At 44.1% G+C, this 22308-nt stretch overlaps 1 protein-coding gene across 4 annotated transcripts in view; it reads right to left on the bottom strand.

Annotated features, from left to right (window-relative positions):
* The window catches only part of pcdh15b (protocadherin-related 15b), a 375223-nt gene that overhangs the window by 161928 nt on the left and 190987 nt on the right, over window positions 1–22308 (bottom strand). For all 4 annotated transcript variants that reach the window (XR_009807925.1, XM_061909585.1, XM_061909586.1 and 1 more), the window contains one exon: window positions 5110–5238. Coding sequence is in view for 3 of the 4 variants with exons in the window: in XM_061909585.1 (XP_061765569.1) it covers window positions 5110–5238 (129 nt within the window). In the remaining variant the exon portion in view is untranslated. The remainder of the gene's footprint in view (window positions 1–5109; window positions 5239–22308) is intronic.

Below are 22308 nucleotides of genomic sequence, written 5' to 3'. Positions count from 1 at the left end.
TTTTAAGTCGGGGTCCACGTTAATCAATTCATGGTACAAATATATACTGTCAGCATAATACAGTCATCAAACAAGTTAATCATCAGAGTATATATATGGAATTATTTACATTATTTACAATCCGGAGTTAGGTTTGGGTGCTATCAGCACTTCAGTCATCATCAATTATATCATTTTGTTCCTTAATGTAACTTGGTAAGCATGTTTGAAATAAATAAAACCAGGTTTTATACTAATACTGTATATATATAATAATAGCCACATTAGAACCATTTCTGTGGTTCAGATTGCTTTTTTTCTTATGTTCCACCCTTCTCTGCCTTACAGTAGTAGCAGTATCAGCACACCAAGGTCAGGTCCATTCATTCTACTGGAAATATGTTTAATAAGTAGAGGTGCCGACCTCAGTTTGGAATCAGGCCCGAAGTCGCGCCTCACACAGCCATGCTCTGGAAATTCATGTCATCTCTTTAAGTTGGCGTACAAGGACTGTAATACGAGTACTTGGAAATAAATACAGTGTGTGTAATGGCTTTATGCTGTACTTTAGGTACACCTAAAAGGAAACTGATGATTTTAATCTACATTTTAAACACTTCTCTGTGGTCCAGATAATATTGGGTATGCTTCTGTGTACGTTTTGCTCCATTATCACTTTTAGAACCCATTTTCTTAAGTTTGCCTGCAAAACGTTTGATTCTGAAGGCTTTCCCAGATTGCAAATGAAGCCCCTCCACTGTTTAAATCAGGGGTCGGCAACCCATGGCTCCGGAGCCGCATGCGGCTCTTTGGCCACTCTGATGTGGCTTAGCTGCACAATCGCTGAGAATCGGGGGGGTTTCCAGATTTTGGTGCCTCCCCCGGACATCACCCGGGGTTAACGTTCTCCGATTTTCACACGGACTACAATATTGAGGGCGTGCTATGATGGCTTTACTTTTAACGTCCTCTACAACATGCTATCTGCGTGCCGGCCGGATGCATGCATCTCGCTGCTTTTATCGTCACACGTATGAGATTGCAAGGCATATAGTCAACAGCCATACAGGTTACACTGAAGGTTGTGATATAAACAACTTGAACACTCTTACTAATATGCGCCACACTGTGAACCCACACCAAACAAGAATGACAAACACATTTCGGGAGAACATCCTCACAGTAATACAACATAAACGCAACATAACAATTACAGAGAATCCCATGCATCCATGACTATTCCAGGCTATATTATACACCCCCGCACCCCCAACCCCACCCACCTCAACCGATGCACGGAGGAGGGGGTTTGGTGCTAGCGGGGTGTAAAATATAGCCTGGAAGAGTCATGGATGCATTGGATTCTGGGTAATTGTTATGTTGCGTTTGTGTTGTGTTACTGTGAGGATGTTCTCCCGAAATGTGTTTGTCATTCTTGTTTGGTGTGGGTTCAAAGTGTGGCGCATATTAGTAAGAGTGTTAAAGTTGTTTATATCACAACTTTCAGTGTAACCTGTATGGCTGTTGACTATATCCCTTGCAGTCGCGTACGTGTATCAGCGGAAGCCACGTACAACATGTTACTGGGCTGGCAAGCTGTTTGTACATGTTGTAGAAGCCGTCAAAGGCAATGGCTTCATAGTACGCCCTTATTATTGTTATCTAGGTGACCATCAGCAGATATTAGCGAGAATGGTTGTGGCTCCCATTACCTTCTTTATTTTGTGAAACGGGTCAAAATGGCTCGAGTGGTAAAGGTTGCTGACTCCTGGTTTAAATATATATTAAAGTAATCACAGCTTTTTTTTTTCCTGATATGGTCAAAAATAAACTTAATTAACATTATGCATGTTAAAAGTTAAAGTACCAATGATTTTCACACACACTATAGGTGTGGCGAAATTATTCTCTGTATTTGACCCATTACCCTTGATCAGCCCCTGGGAGGTGAGGGAAGCAGTAAAGATTCACCTGGTCACAACATCCGGTACACCTGCACACTATCAATTCAGACTAGAAAATCTGCTTTTAGCAGCATTTGCGTCACTGCATGTCAGTGTTATTATGCCAAGATTAGATGAAAATAATACTCTATCCTGTGTTTTGTGTGTGTCTTGCGTTTTCTTATGAAGTGAATTATATTTATATAGCGCTTTTCTCGAGTGACTCAAAGCGTTTTACATAGTGAAACCCAATATCTAAGTTACATTTAAACCAGTAGGGGTGACACTGGGAGCAGGTGGGTAAAGTGTTTTGCCCAAGGACACAACGGCAGCGACTAGGATGACGGAAGCGGAAATCGAACCTGGATCCCCTCAAGTTGCTGGCACGGCCACGCTACCAACCGAGCTATGCCGCCCCTTATAGCATGAAGCAGGGGGAGGAGCTACCGCCCTGTGGCTGAGACCTTTATTTAATGTCCAAATAAGTACGTCCACCTCGCTGTGACCTCACAACGTAGCGAGACTGCACAACCTCGCAAACAAAGGCATCCGAACTGCATGAAAGCTCACAACAAAATGCATCAACCTGATGATTTGACACGTTGGCATTGTTTAACAGGACTATCCAAAATTCTAATGACATTTACAAGTCAGAAAAGACAAAATTCCTCATAGGTTCTTTTTAGTGTGTTCAGAAGTGTGATCATGTATTTAACATGCATAAAACATATCTCTTGCAAAATTCAGATAGTTTTGCCTCACATTTCCCAGCACAACATTCCAATATTATGCCGTAAAGCTCATCCATGATGCAAAATGGATGTTTTAGTGATGTTCTAACAGCAATATGTGTTCCTAGAACAGTGGTTCTCAAATGGGGGTACGCATACCCATGGGGGTACTTGAAGGTATGCCAAGGGGTACGTGAGATTTTTCAAAAATATTCTAAAATTAGCAACAATTCAAAAGTCCTTTAGAAATATATTTATTGAATAATACTTCAACAAAATATGAATGTAAGTTCATAAACTGTGAAAAGAAATGCAACAACGCAATATTCAGTGTTGACAGCAAGATTTTTTTGTGGACATGTTCCATAAATATTGATGTTAAAGATTTATTTGTTCAAGTACCTAAGAGTCTTGTTCACGAGTGAGGGAAGAGTGGATCGTGAGATCGACAGGCGGATCGGTGCGGCGTCTTCAGTAATGCGGACGTTGTACCGATCTGTTGTGGTGAAGAAGGAGCTGAGCCGGAAGGCAAAGCTCTCAATTTACCGGTCGATCTACATTCCCATCCTCACCTATGGTCATGAGCTTTGGGTCATAAGCGAAAAGATAAGATCACGGGTACAAGCGGCCGAAATGAGTTTCCTCCGCCGGGTGGCGGGGCTCTCCCTTAGAGATAGGGTGAGAAGCTCTGCCATCCGGGAGGAACTCAAAGTAAAGCCGCTGCTCCTCCACATCGAGAGGAGCCAGATGAGGTGGTTCGGGCATCTGGTCAGGATGCCACCCAAACGCCTCCCTAGGGAGGTGTTTAGGGCACGTCCAACCGGTAGGAGGCCACGGGGAAGACCCAGGACACGTTGGGAAGACTATGTCTCCCGGCTGGCCTGGGAACACCTCGGGATCCCCCGGGAAGAGCTAGACGAAGTGGCTGGGGAGAGGGAAGTTTGGGCTTCCCTGCTTAGGCTGCTGCCCTTATCCGACCCGACCTCGGATAAGCGGAAGAAGATGGATGGAAGATTTTTTTTTATTTTAATTTTTTTATTAAATCAACACAAAAACACACAAGATACACTTTCCATCAGTGCATCAACCCCCCAAAGAAAGCCCCTCCCTCCCCCATTCACAACCAGCCACACCCACTCACACAAAAAAGGGTTGTTTCTTTCTGCTACCAAAATGCTGGTTCCCACAACATATATAACACAGTCTGCAAGGGACACAGTCCCTGAAACACACATGATTGTGTGTGTCGCCGGTCCTCTAACACTATCATTAATTACTATTTTTTATGTAATTGTTTTATATGATTTTACTTTCTTTTTTATCCCCCCAAAAAATGTCATTGTTTTCCTTTTTTTTTAAAATCTCATTTTATTTTATTAAAAAAAAAAATAAAATAAAAAAAATAACATTATCTTCAACAGACCAGGTTGTTAATGGAATTAGACTTGTCTAAAAGGTTTTTAAAACCAGGTCCAGTCCAGACAATGTCAAAGTGGGCTCAGCAACACACACCCTCATCCATGTACAACAACAAAAATTAGGGAAACAACAGATTTTTTTTTTTGAGAAGAAATGTTTAGAATTAAGTTCATGAATCCAGATGGATCTCTATTACAATCCCCAAAGAGGGCACTTTATGTTGATGATTATGTCTATGTGTAGAAATCTTTATTTATAATTGAATGACTTGTTTATTTTTCAACAAGTTTTTAGTTATTTTTATATCTCTTTTTTCCCCAAATAATTAAAAAAAGACCACTACAAATGAGCAATATTTTGCACTGTTATACAATTTAATAAATCAGAAACTGATGACATACTGCTGTATTTTACTTCTTTATCTCTTTTTTTCAACCAAAAATGCTTTGCTCTGATTAAGTGGTACTTGAATTAAAAAAATGTTCACGGGAGGTACATGACTGAAAAAAGGTTGAGAACCACTGCGCTAGAACCGGTTTATGAGCACCAAAAATGAGAGAAAAAAATCTATCGTCTCATTTGTATGATCCGCTTTCTAGTGAAAGTGTTTAAACGATCACTATTGACAGTGCATGACGGTTTCATGTCATGAAGGAAAAATCTCCTTCCTTACAGACATGATGAGCTGGTGTGCTATAAAACCTGCAGAAGGGATGCTAATTGTGAAGTCATGGACATGTACTATAAAATAATAACTAGACTATAACAAGAGCACACTCCTCAAATTACAAGCAAACATCAAATAGGTGCATGGATAATTAAGGGGGAGTTTTGCTGCTGTAAAAAGTAGCAGCTGAATCTAATTAATTAGAAGTACCAGAACTCCTTGTGTGGGAGGAGACTTGAGAGGAATAACGTGTCATTCTGACCTTATCTCGTGTGGCACATACACGACTTATGTGCACTGGGAGAACATCATTTATCACATTGTACGCGCTAGTTGTACATTGCAAGCATCTCTTTGTGCTGCTTCTTACCTTGACGCGCCCGACGTACGCTTGACCCTGTTCTTCGGTGACAGTAAGGTTCACCGGCAGCGAGGGATCGAACAGCGGGTCGTTGTCGTTAACATCTGTCACCACAATGTTCACCGTGGCGGTGGAGGTCTAAACACACAAACACACACAGATGTGGCGGTACGTTTATGGTCTTGTCAGAAAACATGAATCCTTTACAAATCTCCGTAGTCGTGTTGTATATGGAGATAAATGAATATAAAGCGCCACGGTGCTGTCTGAAGGCCCATTTTGCTTACTAATTGCTGCCAATAAAACCCTCGCGGTCCATTCCCTTTTGTGCTTGCGTGACAGCTGCTCACACTAAAATGAACCGCTTTTACGCCGCCACTACTTTGCACGCATACCTCACCATAAAAAAAATAAATAATGTGTTGAAGGTGCATGGTTGGGAAGAAAATATGCGTTTTAAAGGGGTGATCAGAAAAGCTGGGCTGAGATACAGAAGCAATGAATGAAACACATTTTTAAATCAACCTCTACCTAAATGAATACAGCCGTGACTAAAACGTGACCAAAGGCATGCATTATCAAAAAATCATTATTTTTGTAAAAAAAAACGACACAGAGATAAACGTTAACATCCATCCATCCATCTTCTTCCGCTTATCCGAGGTCGGGTCTCGGGGGCAACAGCCTAGGCAGGGAAGCCCAGACTTCCCTCTCCCCAGCCACTTCGTCTAGCTCTTCCCGGGGGATCCCGAGGCGTTCCCAGGCCAGCCGGGAGACATAGTCTTCCCAACGTGTCCTGGGTCTTCCCCGTGGCGTCCTACCGGTTGGACGTGCCCTAAACACCTCCCTAGGGAGGCGTTTGGGTGGCATCCTGACCAGATGCCCGTACCACCTCATCTGGCTCCTCTCGATGTGGAGGAGCAGCGGCTTTACTTTGAGTTCCTCCCGGATGGCAGAGCTTCTCACCCTATCTCTAAGGGAGAGCCCCGCCACACGGCGGAGGAAACTCATTTCGGCCGCTTGTACCTGTGATCTTTTCCTTTCGGTCATGACCCAAAGCAAATGACCATAGGTGAGGATGGGAACGTAGATCGACCGGTAAATTGAGAGCTTTGCCTTCCGGCTCAGCTCCTTCTTCACCACAACGGATCGGTACAACGTCCGCATTACTGAAGACGCCGCACAGATCCGGCTGTCGATCTCACGATCCACTCTTCCCTCACTCGTGAACAAGACTCCTAGGTATAAAACGTTAACATCATATTTTTATTGATTTCATATTTTCATTCAACAAAACCCAAAACCAGTGAAGTTGGCACGTTTTGTAAATCGTAATTAAAAACAGGATACAATGATTTGCATATCCTTTTCAACTTATATTCCATTGAACAGACTGCAAAGACAAATGGTAAATAGGTTTTAATTGTATAGCGCTTGTCTACTTTCAAGGTAGGGCTGGGGGATATATCGATATATTGCGGGTTTGTCTCTGTGCGATATAGAAAATGACTATATCGTAATATTCGAGTATACATTGTCACGGAGTTGCTTTTAGCTGCGGGCGTACACTTCAGGCTCTTCAATCAATCAATCAATCAATCAATGTTTACTTATATGGCCCTAAATCACTAGTGTCTCAAAGGGCTATACAAACCACAACACAAACCATTACGACATCCTCAGTAGGCCCACATTCAAAGGCCTCCGTCAGTCGTAACGACTATGGATACTGCGCCAGTCCAGAGGTCAAGTTTAAACTCAGCGACAACGCCTGCTGTGGCTGATGAGTCCGATGTGGGAGAGGCAAACACGGCCGCATTTACTGCAGATGTAGCTGGAAGGCGCAACTGCAGGAGTGCTTGTCTTCCGCTTGGTTCTTTTTTCATTGGCTGTGGCATGGATCTTTTCCTCGCCAGTCTTCAGCTGTTTGTGAAGGACACTGCGCCATTTGCTGCGGCCAGCCGCTACTTCTTCCCAATGTTCAGTGTTTATGTCCAGGGCTTTCATGTCCCGCTTGCAGATATCTTTGAAGCGCAGTTTCGGCCGGCCAACAGATCTCTTGCCAGAGGCAAGTTCGCCATACAGGATGTCCTTTGGGATACGTCCATCCTCCATACGGCACACGTGGCCGAGCCAACGCAGCCTGCGTTGTCTGAGCAGCGTGAACATGGTAGGAAGACCAGCGCGTTGGAGGACTTGGGCATTCGTCACCTTGTCACTCCAATGGATGCCGAGGATGCGGCGAAGGCAGCGCATGTGGAAGGTGTTCAGTTTGCGCTCCTGTTTGGAATATGTTGTCCATGTTTCGCTGCCGTAGAGAAGAGTGCTGACAATGCAGGCGTTGTACACTGCCATCTTGGTAGGAGTTGTCAGCTTCCGGTTCTCCCAGACGCGGGTTGTGAGGCGCCCTAGGGTTGTGGCAGCTTTGCCGATACGTTTGTTGATCTCACTATCAAGGGACAGATTGTCACTGATGGTGGATCCCAGGTAAGTAAATTGGTGTACTATTTTGAGTTGGTGCTTATCAATTGTGATGGCTGGTGGAGTGTCCACTTCCTGACTCAGCACATTGGTTTTGTTTAGGCTGATGGAAAGCCCAAAGTCTTTGCAGGCCTGGGAGAATCTGTCCATAAGGCACTGGAGTTCTGGTTCAGTGTGCGAAATGACGGCGGCATCATCCGCAAAGAGCAGGTCCCGGATGGTTGTCTCACGGACTTTGGTCCTTGCTTTAAGACGGGCTAGGTTGAAAAGTCGGCCGTCAGATCTTGTACGTAGATAAACCCCTTCTGTTGCAGTCCCAAAAGCATGTTTGATGAGCAGGGCAAAGAAGATACCGAAAAGGGTAGGAGCAAGGACGCAACCTTGTTTGACTCCGCTCTTAATGTGAAATGGGTTGGATATGCTACCCTCATACTGGATGGTTGCCTTCATGTCGTCATGGAAAGATCTAATGAGACTATGGAGCTTTGGAGGGCATCCAATCTTGGGTAGGATGCTGAAGAGCCCTTCTCTGCTAACCAGGTCGAAAGCCTTGGTCAGGTCAATGAAGGATATGTACAGGGGCTTCTGTTGTTCCCTGCATTTCTCCTGAAGTTGGCGTAGGGAGAATATCATGTCCACTGTAGAGCGCTTGGCGCGAAAGCCGCATTGAGATTCCGGGTAAACGCGCTCAGCAAGAGTCTGAAGGCGCACAAGCACGACACGGGCATAGAGTTTTCCTACTATATTCAAGAGGGAGATGCCCCTGTAATTGTTACAGTCGCTCCTGTCGCCCTTATTTTTGTAAAGGGTGACAATCTTGGCATCTCTCATGTCCTGCGGCACGGCTCCCTCTTTCCAGCACTGGCAGAGGACATCATGCAAAGGCTGCAGGAGGGTGTCTTTACAGCGCTTGATGAGATCTGGGGGGATGCCATCAGTACCAGGTGCTTTGCCAATCGCTAAGCTGTCGATCGCTTTGTGAAGTTCAGCAAGTGTTGGTTCAGCATCTAATTCCTCAATGATGGGCAGCTGTTCAATGGCATCAAGGGCTGAGGCGACTACAGTGTTCTCTCTGGAGTAGAGTTCTGAATAGTGCTCTACCCATCTGTCCAACTGCTTGCCCTTGTCAGTGATAACTTCCCCGCTGGTGGTCTTTAGGGGGGCTGTTTTGCTCTGTGTTGGGCCCAGAGCAGCCTTTATGCCCTCGTACATCCCTCTGATGTTACCTGAGGTAGCTGCAGACTGGATGGATTCACTGAGTTGTTGCCAGTATTCATTGGCACAATGTCTTGCAGTCTGTTGCACTTTGCTTCTTGTAATTCTCAGTGCTTGCAGGGACTTCTCATTCGGGGAGCGTTTGTATTCAGTAAGGGCAGCACGCTTTGCTTCAATGACAGGGGTCATCTCGCTGGACTTGGCAACAAACCAGTCGTTGTTTATGAAGATCTTCCTCCCAAATGTTGCAAGGGCTGTTTTCTGAATAGCCTCCCTGAGGTGGCCCCATTTCTCGGAGGCAGAGTAGTGCTGGTGTTCTTCAGACAGGATGTTGTTGAGGGACTTGGCAAACTCTTCTACTTTCTCTGGAAGATGCATGCTGGTGGAATCAATGCGGGGTTTGCCTTTCTGTTTGGAGTTTTGAAAAATTTTTGGTTGTAGCTTGATCTTGCAACAGACAAGTGAATGGTCGGTGTCGCAGTCTGCGCTGTGGTAACTACGAGTAACGAGCACAAACTTGAGGTTGGCTTTTCGGATCAGGATCATGTCTAGCTGATGCCAATGCTTTGAGCGGGGATGGCGCCATGTCACCTTGTGCTGTGGTTTCATCTGAAAGTAGGAGTTGGTCACGCAAAGGTTATGGTAGGAACACAACTCCAGTAGCCGTTGCCCGTTCTCATTGACTTTGCCAACTCCGAAGTGTCCAAGACAGGAAGGCCATGAGTCATGGTCAGCTCCCACTCTCGCATTGAAATCACCGAGGATGAGGAGATGTTCCTTCGGGGGGATGTTCTTGATGACGTCATTCAAGTTGGCATAAAATGTGTCCTTAACTTCTGCTGTAGACGTTAGAGTGGGGGCATAGGCACAGACTAGGGTCACTGGGACATCAGAGGTGTGGAGATGGAGTGTCATCAGGCGTTCCGATCCTTTGTCACCTGGTTCAACCATCTTTAACAAGGTGTTCCTGACAGCGAATCCAACTCCATGCTCTCTGCGGTCTCCGGCACTCTTTCCTTGCCAGAAGAAGGTAAAGTCTTTCTCCTTGAGGGTTCCCGAGTCGGCTAGGCGGGTCTCTTGCAATGCAGCTATGTCTACCTGGAGTCTCAGTAGCTCATTGTTAATGACAGCCGTTTTTCTTGCATCACTGATGTGTTGGAGATCATTTGAGTGTCCGGGTGTCATAGTCCGGACATTCCAGCTTCCCAGTTTTAGGACTGGGCACCTGTTTTTCATACTTTGTTTCTTGCTTGGTGCAGGTCTTACAGTCTGCTTGTCGGTTTTACCTAATCCCCATGCACCCAATGAGGAAGGCAGACTGTGGCGGGACAGCACCTAATTGGCTGGGGGCTGCCCAGCTTAAGGCGGGCAGTAGCTGTCCAATGAAATTCAAGGATCTCTCCCACCGTCGGAAGCAACCCCTGGCGCTATGCTCTACGCCAATCGAGCATTGTAGCTTATAACCGGTAGACTGTTGCTTCCCGTTTGTTGTTTCCACGCTATGACACGAGGCTGGAGTGACCTCTCCAGGGCGCAAGCCAGGGCAGAGTAGTATGGAGGTCAAGCTGTTGCCCATGCAGCAGGACCCCCCTCTTCACACTGATGATGGATCCAAAGGAGCAGCAAGAGCTGGTACAATTTGGCACCAACAGTGTCGCAGGAGTTGCCAGTGCACCGCTGTAGCCAGCAGTGGACCACCTTAGGGACTCCGTCTCCTGATTTTTTCCTCAGGGTTTACTCCCGAAGCCTTCCCCAAGAAAGGTATACCACAAGGCAGTGGCGGTTTTGGATTGGAGTTTACCTTCTCCTAGATGGGTCACCTTACTGGGCTAACGGGTCCCATCTACCCATGCGGCAGGTTGTACTGGGTTACATTTTACCAGTAGCAGGGATAAGACCTGACCTGACACACAGGTCCACATGAGGGCAAGGAAAACTCACACCCAGTGGGACGTCGGTGACAATGATGACTATGAGAACCTTGGAGAGGACGAAAGCAATGGATGTCGAGCGGGTCTAACATGATACTGTGAAAGTTTGATCCTGTTCTCACTCTTTCCTGTCTTTCTTTCTCCACAGACAAGCAGGCGCACATTCTTTCATACGTCACATACTGTCACGTCATATGCCACATACGTGGCCGCCCTCGCAGAACAGAGACGTAGCATACTGGGCTACGTTAGCTGCTAACGTAGCCGTACGAGAGAAAGAAGGTGCGGAACTCGTAACAAATGAAGGAAGACTTAATTCCCAATAAAAACAGCAGGGTTTCCATCAACTGGCGGTGGTTCGGCTTCAAGTGGGAATATGTCGAACAGACAACCGTAATTTGTCAAGTGGGGGGGAAACGTTGCTATAAACAGAAGCATTACTGCTAATATGTAGCATCATTTGAAAAGTCACTCGCTAGAGGATGAAGAGAATTTCATAATCTTAGTAACATACCACATAGTGAAGAACAAATACTATTTGATTTCCCATTTAGCAGCTCATTTTTATTTGACACTTAAAATGTCTCTCACAATCTTGCAATTTATGTTTTGGAAATGACTTGAATGTTTGTGCCATTGCTTAATAACTTTAATAAATACACTTTTGGTCAATTGACTTATTTGTGATTTCCCTCTCTGCATGAAAGTTTAAAAGCAGCATATATGAATGCAGTATGAAGAAGAATGTTTTAATGTAGACACATAGAATCAACATACTGCTGTGATTATATGCATCAAGTGTTCATTCAAGGCCAAGGCAAAATATCGTAATATATATCGTGATATGGCCTAAAAATATCACGATATTAAAAAAAGGCAATATCGCCCAGCCCTACTTCTAGGTACTCAAAGCGCTTTGACACTATTTCCACATTCACTCAATCACACACCCATTCACACACTGATGGCGGGAGCTGCTATGCAAGGCGCTAACCACAACCTATCAAGAGCAAGGGTTAAGTGACTAGGTTGGTAGAAGATTGGGCTCGAACCAAGAACCCTCACGTTGCTGGCACAGCCACTCTCCCAACCGCGCCACACCGTCCCCTTGACCAGGTACTTAACGTTCAAAATGGAAAACTTGATTTTTTGTACATATTAGATCATTTGGAATTTGATGCCTGCAACATCTTTCAAAGAAGATGGCGCAAGTGGCAAAAAAGACTGACAAAGTTTAGGGAATGCTCATCAAACACCTATTTGGAAAATTCCACAGATAAACAGGCTAATTGGGAACAGGTGGGTGCCATGATGGGTATAAAAGCAGCTTCGATGAAATGCTCAGTCATTCACAAACAAGGATGGGGCGAGGGTCACCACTTTGTGAGCAAATGCGTGAGCTAATTGTCCAACAGTTTAAGAACAACACTTCACAAAGAGCTGTTGCAAGGAATTTAGGGATTTCACCATCTAAGGTCTGTAATATAATTAAAATGTTCAGAGAATCTGCAGAAGTCACTGCACGCAACATTGAATGCCTGTGACTTTGGACCCCTCAGGTGGTATTGCATCAAAAACCAACATCAGTGTGTAAAGGATATCACCACATGGGTTTAGGAACACTTCAGAAAACCACTGTCAGTAACTACAGTGTTTCGCTACATCTGTAAGTGCAAGTTAAAACTCTAATATGCAAAGCCAAAGCCATTTATCAACAACACCCAAAAACGCCACCGGCTTTGCTGGGCTCGAGCTCATCTAAAATGGACTGATGCAAAGTAGAAAAGTGTTCTGTGGTCTGACGAGTCCACATTTCAAATTGTTTTTGGAATCTGTGGACGTTGTCTCCTACAGAACAAAGAGGAAACTATCCTTCTGGATTGTTATAGGCGCAAATTTCAAAAGCCAGCATCTATGATGGTATGGGGGTGTATTAGTGCACAAGGCATGGGTAACTTACACATCTGTATAGGCAAGATTAATGCTGAAAGGTACATCCAGGTTTTGGAGCAACATGTTGCCATCCAAGCAACGTTATCATGGACACCCCTGCTTATTTCAGCAAGACAATGCAAAACCACGTGTTACAAGCAGCGTGGCTTCATACTAAAAGAGTGCGGGTACTTGACTGGCCTGCCTGTAATCCAGACCTGTCTCCCATTGAAAATGTGTGGCGCAATATGAAGCGTAAAATACCACAAAGGAGACCCCGGACTGTTGAACAACTTAACCTGTACATCAAGCAAGAATGGCAAAAAATTCCACCTGAAGAGCTTCAAAAACTGGTCTCCTCAGTTCCCAAACGTTTAACGAAGTGGCGGCCTGCAAATGTATGTTTTAATGTGACTTTGATACATTTTGTATTTGCTCAGCTATGTTATTTATTTTACGTAGAAATAATATTTTTCTATTTTATTTAAGTTATGTCCCTGGTTCAATCCCCACCTAGTACCAACCTAGTCACGTCCGTTGTGTCCTTGAGCAAGACACTTCACCCTTGCTTCTGATGGGTGCTGGTTAGAGCCTCGCATGGCAGCTCCCACCATCAGTGTGTGAATGGGTAAATCTGGAAGTAGTGTCAAAGCGCTTTGAGTACCTTGAAGGTAGAAAAGGTAGACACAGCCCTCGCAAAAATGACTAATGATCTATTGCTAACGATGGATTCTGATGCGTCATCTATGTTGCTGCTCCTCGATCTTAGCGCTGCTTTCGATACCGTCGATCATAATATTTTATTAGAACGTATCAAAACACAAATTGGTATGTCAGACTTAGCCCTGTCTTGGTTTAACTCTTATCTTACTGATAGGATGCAGTGTCTCTCCCATAACAATGTGACCTCGGACTACGTTAAGGTAACGTGTGGAGTTCCCCAGGGTTCGGTCCTTGGCCCTGCACTCTTCAGCATCTACATGCTGCCGCTAGGTGACATCATACGCAAATACGGTATTAGCTTTCACTGTTATGCTGATGACACCCAACTCTACATGCCCCTAAAGCTGACCAACACGCCGGACTGTAGTCAGCTGGAGGCGTGTCTTAATGAAATTAAACAATGGATGTCCGCTAACTTTTTGCAACTCAACGCCAAAAAAACGGAAATGCTGATTATCGGTCCTGCTAGACACCGAACTCTATTTAATAATACAACTCTAACATTTGACAACCAAATAATTAGAATCTGGGTATTATCTTCGACCCAACTCTCTCCTTTGAGGCACACATTAAAAGCGTTACTAAAACGGCCTTCTTTCATCTCCGTAATATCGCTAAAATTCGCTCCATTCTGTCCACTAAAGACGCTGAGATCATTATCCATGCGTTTGTTACGTCTCGCCTCGACTACTGTAACGTATTATTTTGGGGTCTCCCCATGTCTAGCATTAAAAGATTACAGTTGGTACAAAATGCGGCTGCTAGACTTTTGACAAGAACAAGAAAGTTTGATCACATTACGCCTGTACTGGCTCACCTACACTGGCTTCCTGTGCACTTAAGATGTGACTTTAAGGTTTTACTACTTACGTATAAAATACTACACGGTCTAGCTCCATCCTATCTTGCCGATTGTATTGTACCATATGTCCCGGCAAGAAATCTGCGTTCAAAGGACTCCGGCTTATTAGTGATTCCCAAAGCCCAAAAAAAGTCTGCGGGCTATAGAGCGTTTTCCGTTCGGGCTCCAGTACTCTGGAATGCCCTCCCGGTAACAGTTCGAGATGCCACCTCAGTAGAAGCATTTAAGTCTCACCTTAAAACTCATTTGTATACTCTAGCCTTTAAGTAGACTCCCTTTTTAGACCAGTTGATCTGCCGTTTCTTTTCTTTTTCTTCTATGTCCCACTCTCCCTTGTGGAGGGGGTCCGCTCCAATCCGGTGGCCATGTACTGCTTGCCTGTGTATCGGCTGGGGACATCTCTGCGCTGCTGATCCGCCTCCGCTTGTGATGTTTTCCTGCTGGCTCCGCTGTGAACAGGACTCTCGCTGCTGTGTTGGATCCGCTTTGGACTGGACTCTCGCGACTGTGTTGGATCCATTGTGGATTGAACTTTCACAGTATCATGTTAGACCCGCTCGACATCCATTGCTTTCCTCCTCTCTAAGGTTCTCATAGTCATCATTGTCACCGACGTCCCACTGGGTGTGAGTTTTCCTTGCCCTTATGTGGGCCTACCGAGGATGTCGTGGTGGTTTGTGCAGCCCTTTGAGACACTAGTGATTTAGGGCTATATAAGTAAACATTGATTGATTGAAAAGCGCTAAACAAGCACAACCCATTTATCATTTATTTAATGAGTGTCGTTAAAAGGAAAGGCCATGTAACACAGTGGTAAAAATGCCCTTATTTTCCAAGTTAATGATTATGTGCCAAAAAAAATAAAGTTTCTCAGTTCGAACACTAAATATCTGTCTTTGCAGTCAATCCATTTAAACATAAGTTGAAAAGGATTTGCAAATCATTGTATTCTGTTTTTATTTACGGATTACGTGCCAACCTCACTGGTTTTGGGCTTTGTAGAAGAATAATGGATTGCTCCCAATAGCTGCATTGCTAGCCACCTACATCAGGCAAATTTTTACAGAATTTAAAACAAAAAAAACCCATAACATGTCTTCTTGTCTGTCATAAATATTGTAAATGATAGGCAAAATACCCCCAAAAATTGCAGTTCCCCTTAAACTGAATTGTCAGTCGCCCATGTACGGAAATAGCTGCTGCTGTATACGGGTGGCGTATACTAGTGAGAAATTACAGCTGCGAGAGATGATTTATCCACGCTGTGATCCACCACAACACAGCCCGCTGAACCATGCACTTCATGCCCATAGCGGGTCAGCGGCGGCTTGCTGGCGACCTGTGCAACCAGCGTCAGAATGATGGATTCACTGGCCAAACAGCCAATTATGCACTTTGCAGTCAGACACACACACACTGGCACATTCCACAATGTGTGTGCGTGTGGTATATGCGCGTCAAGACAGCAACCTTAGGCCGTTTACAGCGCTGCTGATTAATAGGCTAAAGTATGTGAGCTACATGCAGTCCAATCATCCACACTTTCTCCCTAATGCCAATCATACTTGAAAGAAACATAAGTGTGTCAGGCCGCACAAATGGTCAAACAACTTGTAGCTTTTCTTGCACCTCAACACCTCTGGGGCACAAAGATAATACAATAATTGGCAAGGCCAGGAGGGTAAATTGACTATGCAAGTGTCAACATTTCCTCTCCAGAAGATCGTGACTCATTGCAGACTTCCTGCAGACCTTAAACGCCACTTTGCACGGGTCACTGAGAGATTAGGTCGATTCCTGATTGAACGAGGAGGATAAGATAGTCAGAATAAAGGAGAATTTTCACACAACTAGTTACTTAATTGTTGACGTTGTACCGATTCGTTGTGGTGAAGAAGGAGCTGAGCCGGAAGGCAAAGCTCTCAATTTACCGGTCGATCTACGTTCCCATCCTCACCTATGGTCATGAGCTTTGGGTCATGACCGAAAGGATAAGATCACGGGTACAAGCGGCCGAAATGAGTTTCCTCCGCCGTGTGGCGGGGCTCTCCCTTAGAGATAGGGTGAGAAGCTCTGTCATCCGGGAGGAACTCAAAGTAAAGCCGCTGCTCCTTCACATCGAGAGGAGCCAGATGAGGTGGTTCGGGCATCTGGTCAGGATGCCACCTGAACGCCTCCCGAGGGAGGTGTTTAGGGCACGTCCAACCGGTAGGAGGCCACGGGGAAGACCCAGGACACGTTGGGAAGACTATGTCTCCCGGCTGGCCTGGGAACGCCTCGGGATCCCCCGGGAAGAGCTAGACGAAGTGGCTGGGGAGAGGGAAGTCTGGGCTTCCCTGCTTAGGCTGCTGCCCCCGCGACCCGACCTCGGATAAGCGGAAGAAGATGGATGGATGGATGGATGGATAGTTACTTAATGTGGACCTCTCTCCCGGCGTTTGAGAACAATTTGGTGAGCTTCAGGCTTCGCCTTCTGAATGCTAACAGCTAGCATGCTAACGAACCCCTCATTGTAAAAACTTTTTTCATTTATACAACACAGAACTAATAAAAAATATGCTTTGGTGTACGAATCGAACGTTTCATTCGGCCATTGTGTGCTGTTGTCAGCTACTGTGCTAGTTGTATGCTTTTAAGCCCTTTTTGCAGCATTTTTCTAGTTTTGCTAGCTCAATATGAGCCCAAAGAAAGCAAAGGACATGCCATGTGTGGTTTGAAACATTCAGAAAGTATCCACGGCCTTGTCGCCACTGCCTGCCTGGTTGTGTTGATTTGTTTTAGTTCCTAATGATTGTAGCGACGTGGCTGTTAAAGTTAAGGAGTTTTGTGATTTCAAAGTGTGAGTGCACCTCAGGTCTAGTTAAAGGCCTACTGAAATGAGATTTTCTTATTCAAACAGGGATAGCAGGTCCATTCTATGTGTCATACTTGATCATTTTGCGATATTGCTATATTTTTTCTGAAAGGATTTAGTAGAGAACATTGACGATAAAGTTCGCAACTTTTGGTCGCTAATAAAAAAGCCTTGCCTGTACCGGAAGTAGCAGACAATGTGCGTGTGACGTCACCGGTGTGAGGGCTCCTCATTTCTGCACATTGTTTACAATCATAGCCACCAGCAGCTAGAACGATTCGGACCGAGAAAGCGACAATTTCCCCATTAATTCGAGGATGAGGATATTGAGAGTGAAGGACTACAAAAAAAAGTAAAAAAAAAAAAAAAAGCGAGGACAGTGGGAACGAATCAGATGTTATTAGACACATTTACTACGATAATTCTGGAAAATCCCTTATCTGCCTATTGTGTTACTAGTGTTTTAGTGAGATTATATGGTATCTGATAGTTGGAGGGGTGTGGTGACAGCCAGTGTCTCCGGTGAGAGGAGGTAAAAGTCCGCAACAGTTGCAGGAGGACGCAAGCTCCGCTCATAACTACGGTAAGAGCCGACTTACTACCACAATTTTCTCACCGAAACCTGCCGGTTGACATATGGTTGGGAACCAAGCTTTCACCTTCGAGAATGTAAACAAGGAAACACCGGCTGTGTTTGTGTGGCTAAAGGCAGCCCCAATACACCGCTTCCCACCTCCATCTTTCTACTTTGACGTCTCCATTAGTAATTGAACAAATTGCAACAGATTCAGCAACACAGATGTCCAGGATACTGTGTAATTATGCGATTAAAGCAGACTACTTATAGCTTGGATCGGGCTGGAAAAAAATGTCCGCTACAACCCAAGACGTCAAACGCACGCGTCATCATTCCGTGACGTTTTCAACAGGAAACTTCGCGAGAAATTTAAAATTGCAATTTAATAAACTAAAAAGGCCGTATTGGCATGTGTTGCAATGTTAAGATTTCATTATTGTTATATAAACTATCAGACTGTGTGGTTGGTAGTAGTGGGTTTCAGTAGGCCTTTAAAGTTAAAGTACCAATGATTGTCTCACACACACTAGGTGTGGCGAAATGTTGTCCTCTGCATTTGACCCATCCCCTTGATCACCCCCTAGTGACAGTGAGTGTGCTTGTCAGCAGGGCGCCTGCATACAAGGAGGCCAGTTCAGCTAGTTGTTGTCTTGGCGTTGTTATTAAATATAAAGATGATCTAGCACCCCCTTGTTATGTTTCTTTGATATACAATAGAAAGGGGATTCATATAGCCTCATTCGTCACGGTTTACCGGACATATAAAACGTGACTAATTGGGAAGCAATATCCACTTCAGCCACCACATGGCACCAGAGTGTTTAATGCAGGGGTGCCCACACTTTTTCTGCAGGCGAGCTACTTTTCAATTGACCAACTCGAGGGGATCTACCTCAATTATATATATCATTTATATTTATTTATTTATGACAGAGACATTTTTGTAAACAAGTTAAATGTGTTTAATGATAATACAAGCATGTGTAACACATATAGATGTCTTTCTTTCACAAAGACAAGAATATAAGTTGGTGTATTACCTGATTCTGATGACTTGCATTGATTGGAATCAGACAGTAATGATGATAACGCCCACATTTTCAAATGGAGGAGAAAAAAAGTTGTCCTTTCTGTACAATACCACATGAAAGTGGTTGGTTTTTGGCATCTAATTCATCCAGCTTCCATACACTTTACAAGAAAAACACTGGCGGCAAATTCCGTAGCTTGCTTGTTTGACATTCACGGCACCCGAGGGTCTTGTGAGATGACGCTGGCTGCTGCCAGTTCATTATTATGAAAAAATGACAGAGAGGAAGGCAAGAAACATTTTTTATTTCAACAGACTTTCGCGCCGTCCCTTCCGTCAAAACTCTAAAGGCAGACTGCACATTTCCTATCTTCACAATAAAAGCCCTGCTTCATGCTGCCTGCGCTAACAAAATAAGAGTCTCGGAAAGCTGGCGTGCACAAGTGATGTGCACGCCAGCTTTCTGAGGGATCGCTTGTGCACGCCAGTTTTCCGAGACTCTGTATTTAGTTAGCGCAGGCAGCATGAAGCAGGGCTTTTATTGTGAAGATAGGAAATGTGCAGTCGGCCTTTAGAGTTTTGACGGAGGGTACGGCGCGAGAGTCTGTTGAAATAAAAAGTGTTTCTCGCCTTTCTCTCGGTCATATTTTAATAATAATGATCTTGCAGCAGCCAGCGTCATCTCACAAGACCCTCCGGTACCGTGAATGTCATTTAAGTGACGTCTTGGTGAAGATTGATGATCACTAATTTTTAGGTCTATTTTTTTTAAAAGCCTGGCTTGATCGACTGACACACCCCCCGCGGTCGACTGGTAGCTCGCGATCGACGTAATGGGCACCCCTGGTTTAATGTCTTAAAATGTGTTTTGTGGCAATTCCACCTTTGACCAGTGTCAGTTGTTATCATGTATAGTACTGTATGGTACTTTATATTGTATTAACAGAGACACGCGGCAGGTAACTTACTCAGTGGCCTAGTGGTTAGAGTGTCTGCCCTGACATCGGTAGGTTGTGAGTTCAAACCCGGGCCGAGTCATACCAAAGACTATAAAAAAATGGGACCCTCAGCATCAAGGGTTGGAATTGGGGGTTATATCACCATAAATGATTCACCGCTACTGCCCACTGCTCCCCTCACTTCCCAGGGGGTGATCAAGGGGATGGGTCGAATGCAGAGGACACATATCACCACACCTAGTGTGTGGTAATTTAACTTTAACTTTACACACATGCATCTACAAAAAATATATGCCACACACTAGTGTTAATTTTGTTGACGAAAAATTTTCGTCATAGTTAGCGTCAACGACCTTTTTTTTCTGACTAAAACGAGACAATAACTAAATAAAAAATAATTTACGTGGACTAAGACGATGACGAGTTGTATTGACATATTCGTCAACAAATAAAAACGAGACGAAAATGTCTGCCAGAAACGAGATCCAATCGGAACTCATTTCGTTAGGAAGAGGCGGGAGGAGTTGGGAAGAGAACCAATCAGAGCGACGTGGTAAGGAAGTTACGTAAACGTAGTTTGCGTTTGAGACTGACCCGGGAATGCGCTGCAGAAGACAACACGTCAACGCCGGGGAGGAAGAGGAGAGAGGACATATGGGGAAATTTTATATATGACGTCTAATGTGGGGCGGTTCAGCTCGGTTGGTAGAGCGGCCATGCCAGCAACTTGAGAGTTGCAGGTTCGATTCCCGCTTGTGCCATCCTAGTCACTGCCGTTGTGTCCTTGGGCAAGACACTTTACCCACCTGCTTAAGGTGCCACCAACACTGGTTTGAATGTAACTTAGATATTGGGTTTCACTATGTAAAGCGCTTTGAGTCACTCGAGAAAAAGCGCTTTATAAATATAATTCACTTCACTTCACGTCAAAGATAACAAGACGCAGTGTAAGAAATGCAGCGCGAGGATTACGGGGAAAAACACAACAAACTTGAAGCGACATTTACAGTCGAATCACCCCGAAATCCACACACAGGTAAGCATTTTCCACAACATACAACTCACTCGACGTTATCCCGTTCATTATACGGCTTACTCGTGAAATACTAAATTTGAGACATGATTTTCATCAAAATACGACTTGTATCGGTGATTTTTCCGCTGTTTTGCATTGACTTTTAGAAATTGAAGGGGAAGTTTACATATTACCCTTTAGTCGACTAAATCTACTGTAATTTTCGTCGACTATAATATTATGATATTTCGTCAACTAAAACTAGACTAAAACTAAAACAATTTAAATAACTAAATTATGACTAAAACTAAATTACATTTTAGTCAAAAGACTATGACTAAAATTAAATCAAATTTTGCTGTCAAAATTAACACTGCCACACACATGCCACCCCCCATCCAACGTCTTTGAGGCAAATCCCTTAGGGTTGATGGACAGCTGGGTAGCGCCTGAAGAGCTTCAGCCTGGCACCGTAGCCCCCACTCCCTCCCCTCTGTTGCAAGTCTCGACATGTACATTGTAATATGTATATGTGCTTTGCTATGGAGGTTTTTCCCACTCCAGACTGGGCACCCTTAGGAGCCCAGTCTAGATTGTATTTTTTTACTCATCCTCCCCCAGCGTTTCCCTTTTTCCCATCTTTTACGGGGCGCCTTGTGGCGAACCATCAGCGTTCCTGTACACTGTTTGTTTGTCTAATCTTGAACGAGTTTGTGCTTAAAATAAAGTCTAGTTGTACTTCTGCAATGACAATAAAGACCTGCCTACCTATCCACCTACCTATTGTGTTGTAAGTGTACAAATGTTTACTAAAACATGGATTTTTGTCAAGGCTGGAAGCCATTATTCATGTTTCCATTGTTTGCTTCAATATACAACATTTTCTATTTGCAAAACCTGTCCATCACCAAACATTCATTCCCATTCATACACCAGTGTGGGCTGCACTACAGGCAAAGAAAGTAAAGTGTCTTGCCCAAGGACACACCAGCGGTGACAGGGTTGGAGGAAGTGAGGTTCAAATCGCCAAACTATTTAGTTACTGCTTATAATAAACTCATCATTAATGCTGGCTGAGGTATTAGAACAATACTTCAGTTGCTGATTTCGTGAATACACTTGTGCATAAATGACCATGTGGTCAAAGAAAGGCACATTTTCCATTCGGCTTTCTTAAATAGATAACTTTACTGTCATTGTAAATAAATACAACACAATTGAATTTAAAGCACAATGTTAAAGCCATATGAAGTATATCAAATCAATTAATATGAAGAAAAAAAATTACATTTCATTCACATCCACAACTAGAATTTGTACCTAAAGGGACATATTTCCTGAGTTTATACACATAATATACATTAAAAAAAAACTAAAGAAGGTGCCAAAAAATATTGACGTAAACATAGTAGTATTGACTAGATACGCTCCTGTACTTGGTATTATTACAGAGGATGTTAGGTGTAGATCCACCAATGGCGTTTGTTTACTTTTGATGCCGGTGAGCTATGGTGTGTAGTGAAGCATGTTTAGTTATTCCTCGTCCTGCAGGGATGATACTTGCAAGAAATGTACTTTATTTGTCGCTGTGGAGGCAAGGATTAGTGATTTAGAAGTAGCTAAAACACT

This window comes from Nerophis ophidion, linkage group LG08 (genome assembly GCF_033978795.1).
Source record: "Nerophis ophidion isolate RoL-2023_Sa linkage group LG08, RoL_Noph_v1.0, whole genome shotgun sequence".
NCBI classification, from domain to species: Eukaryota; Metazoa; Chordata; class Actinopteri; order Syngnathiformes; family Syngnathidae; genus Nerophis; species Nerophis ophidion.
Note: the sequence above shows the minus strand (reverse complement) of the source record. Positions and strands in the feature narration are given on the sequence as shown.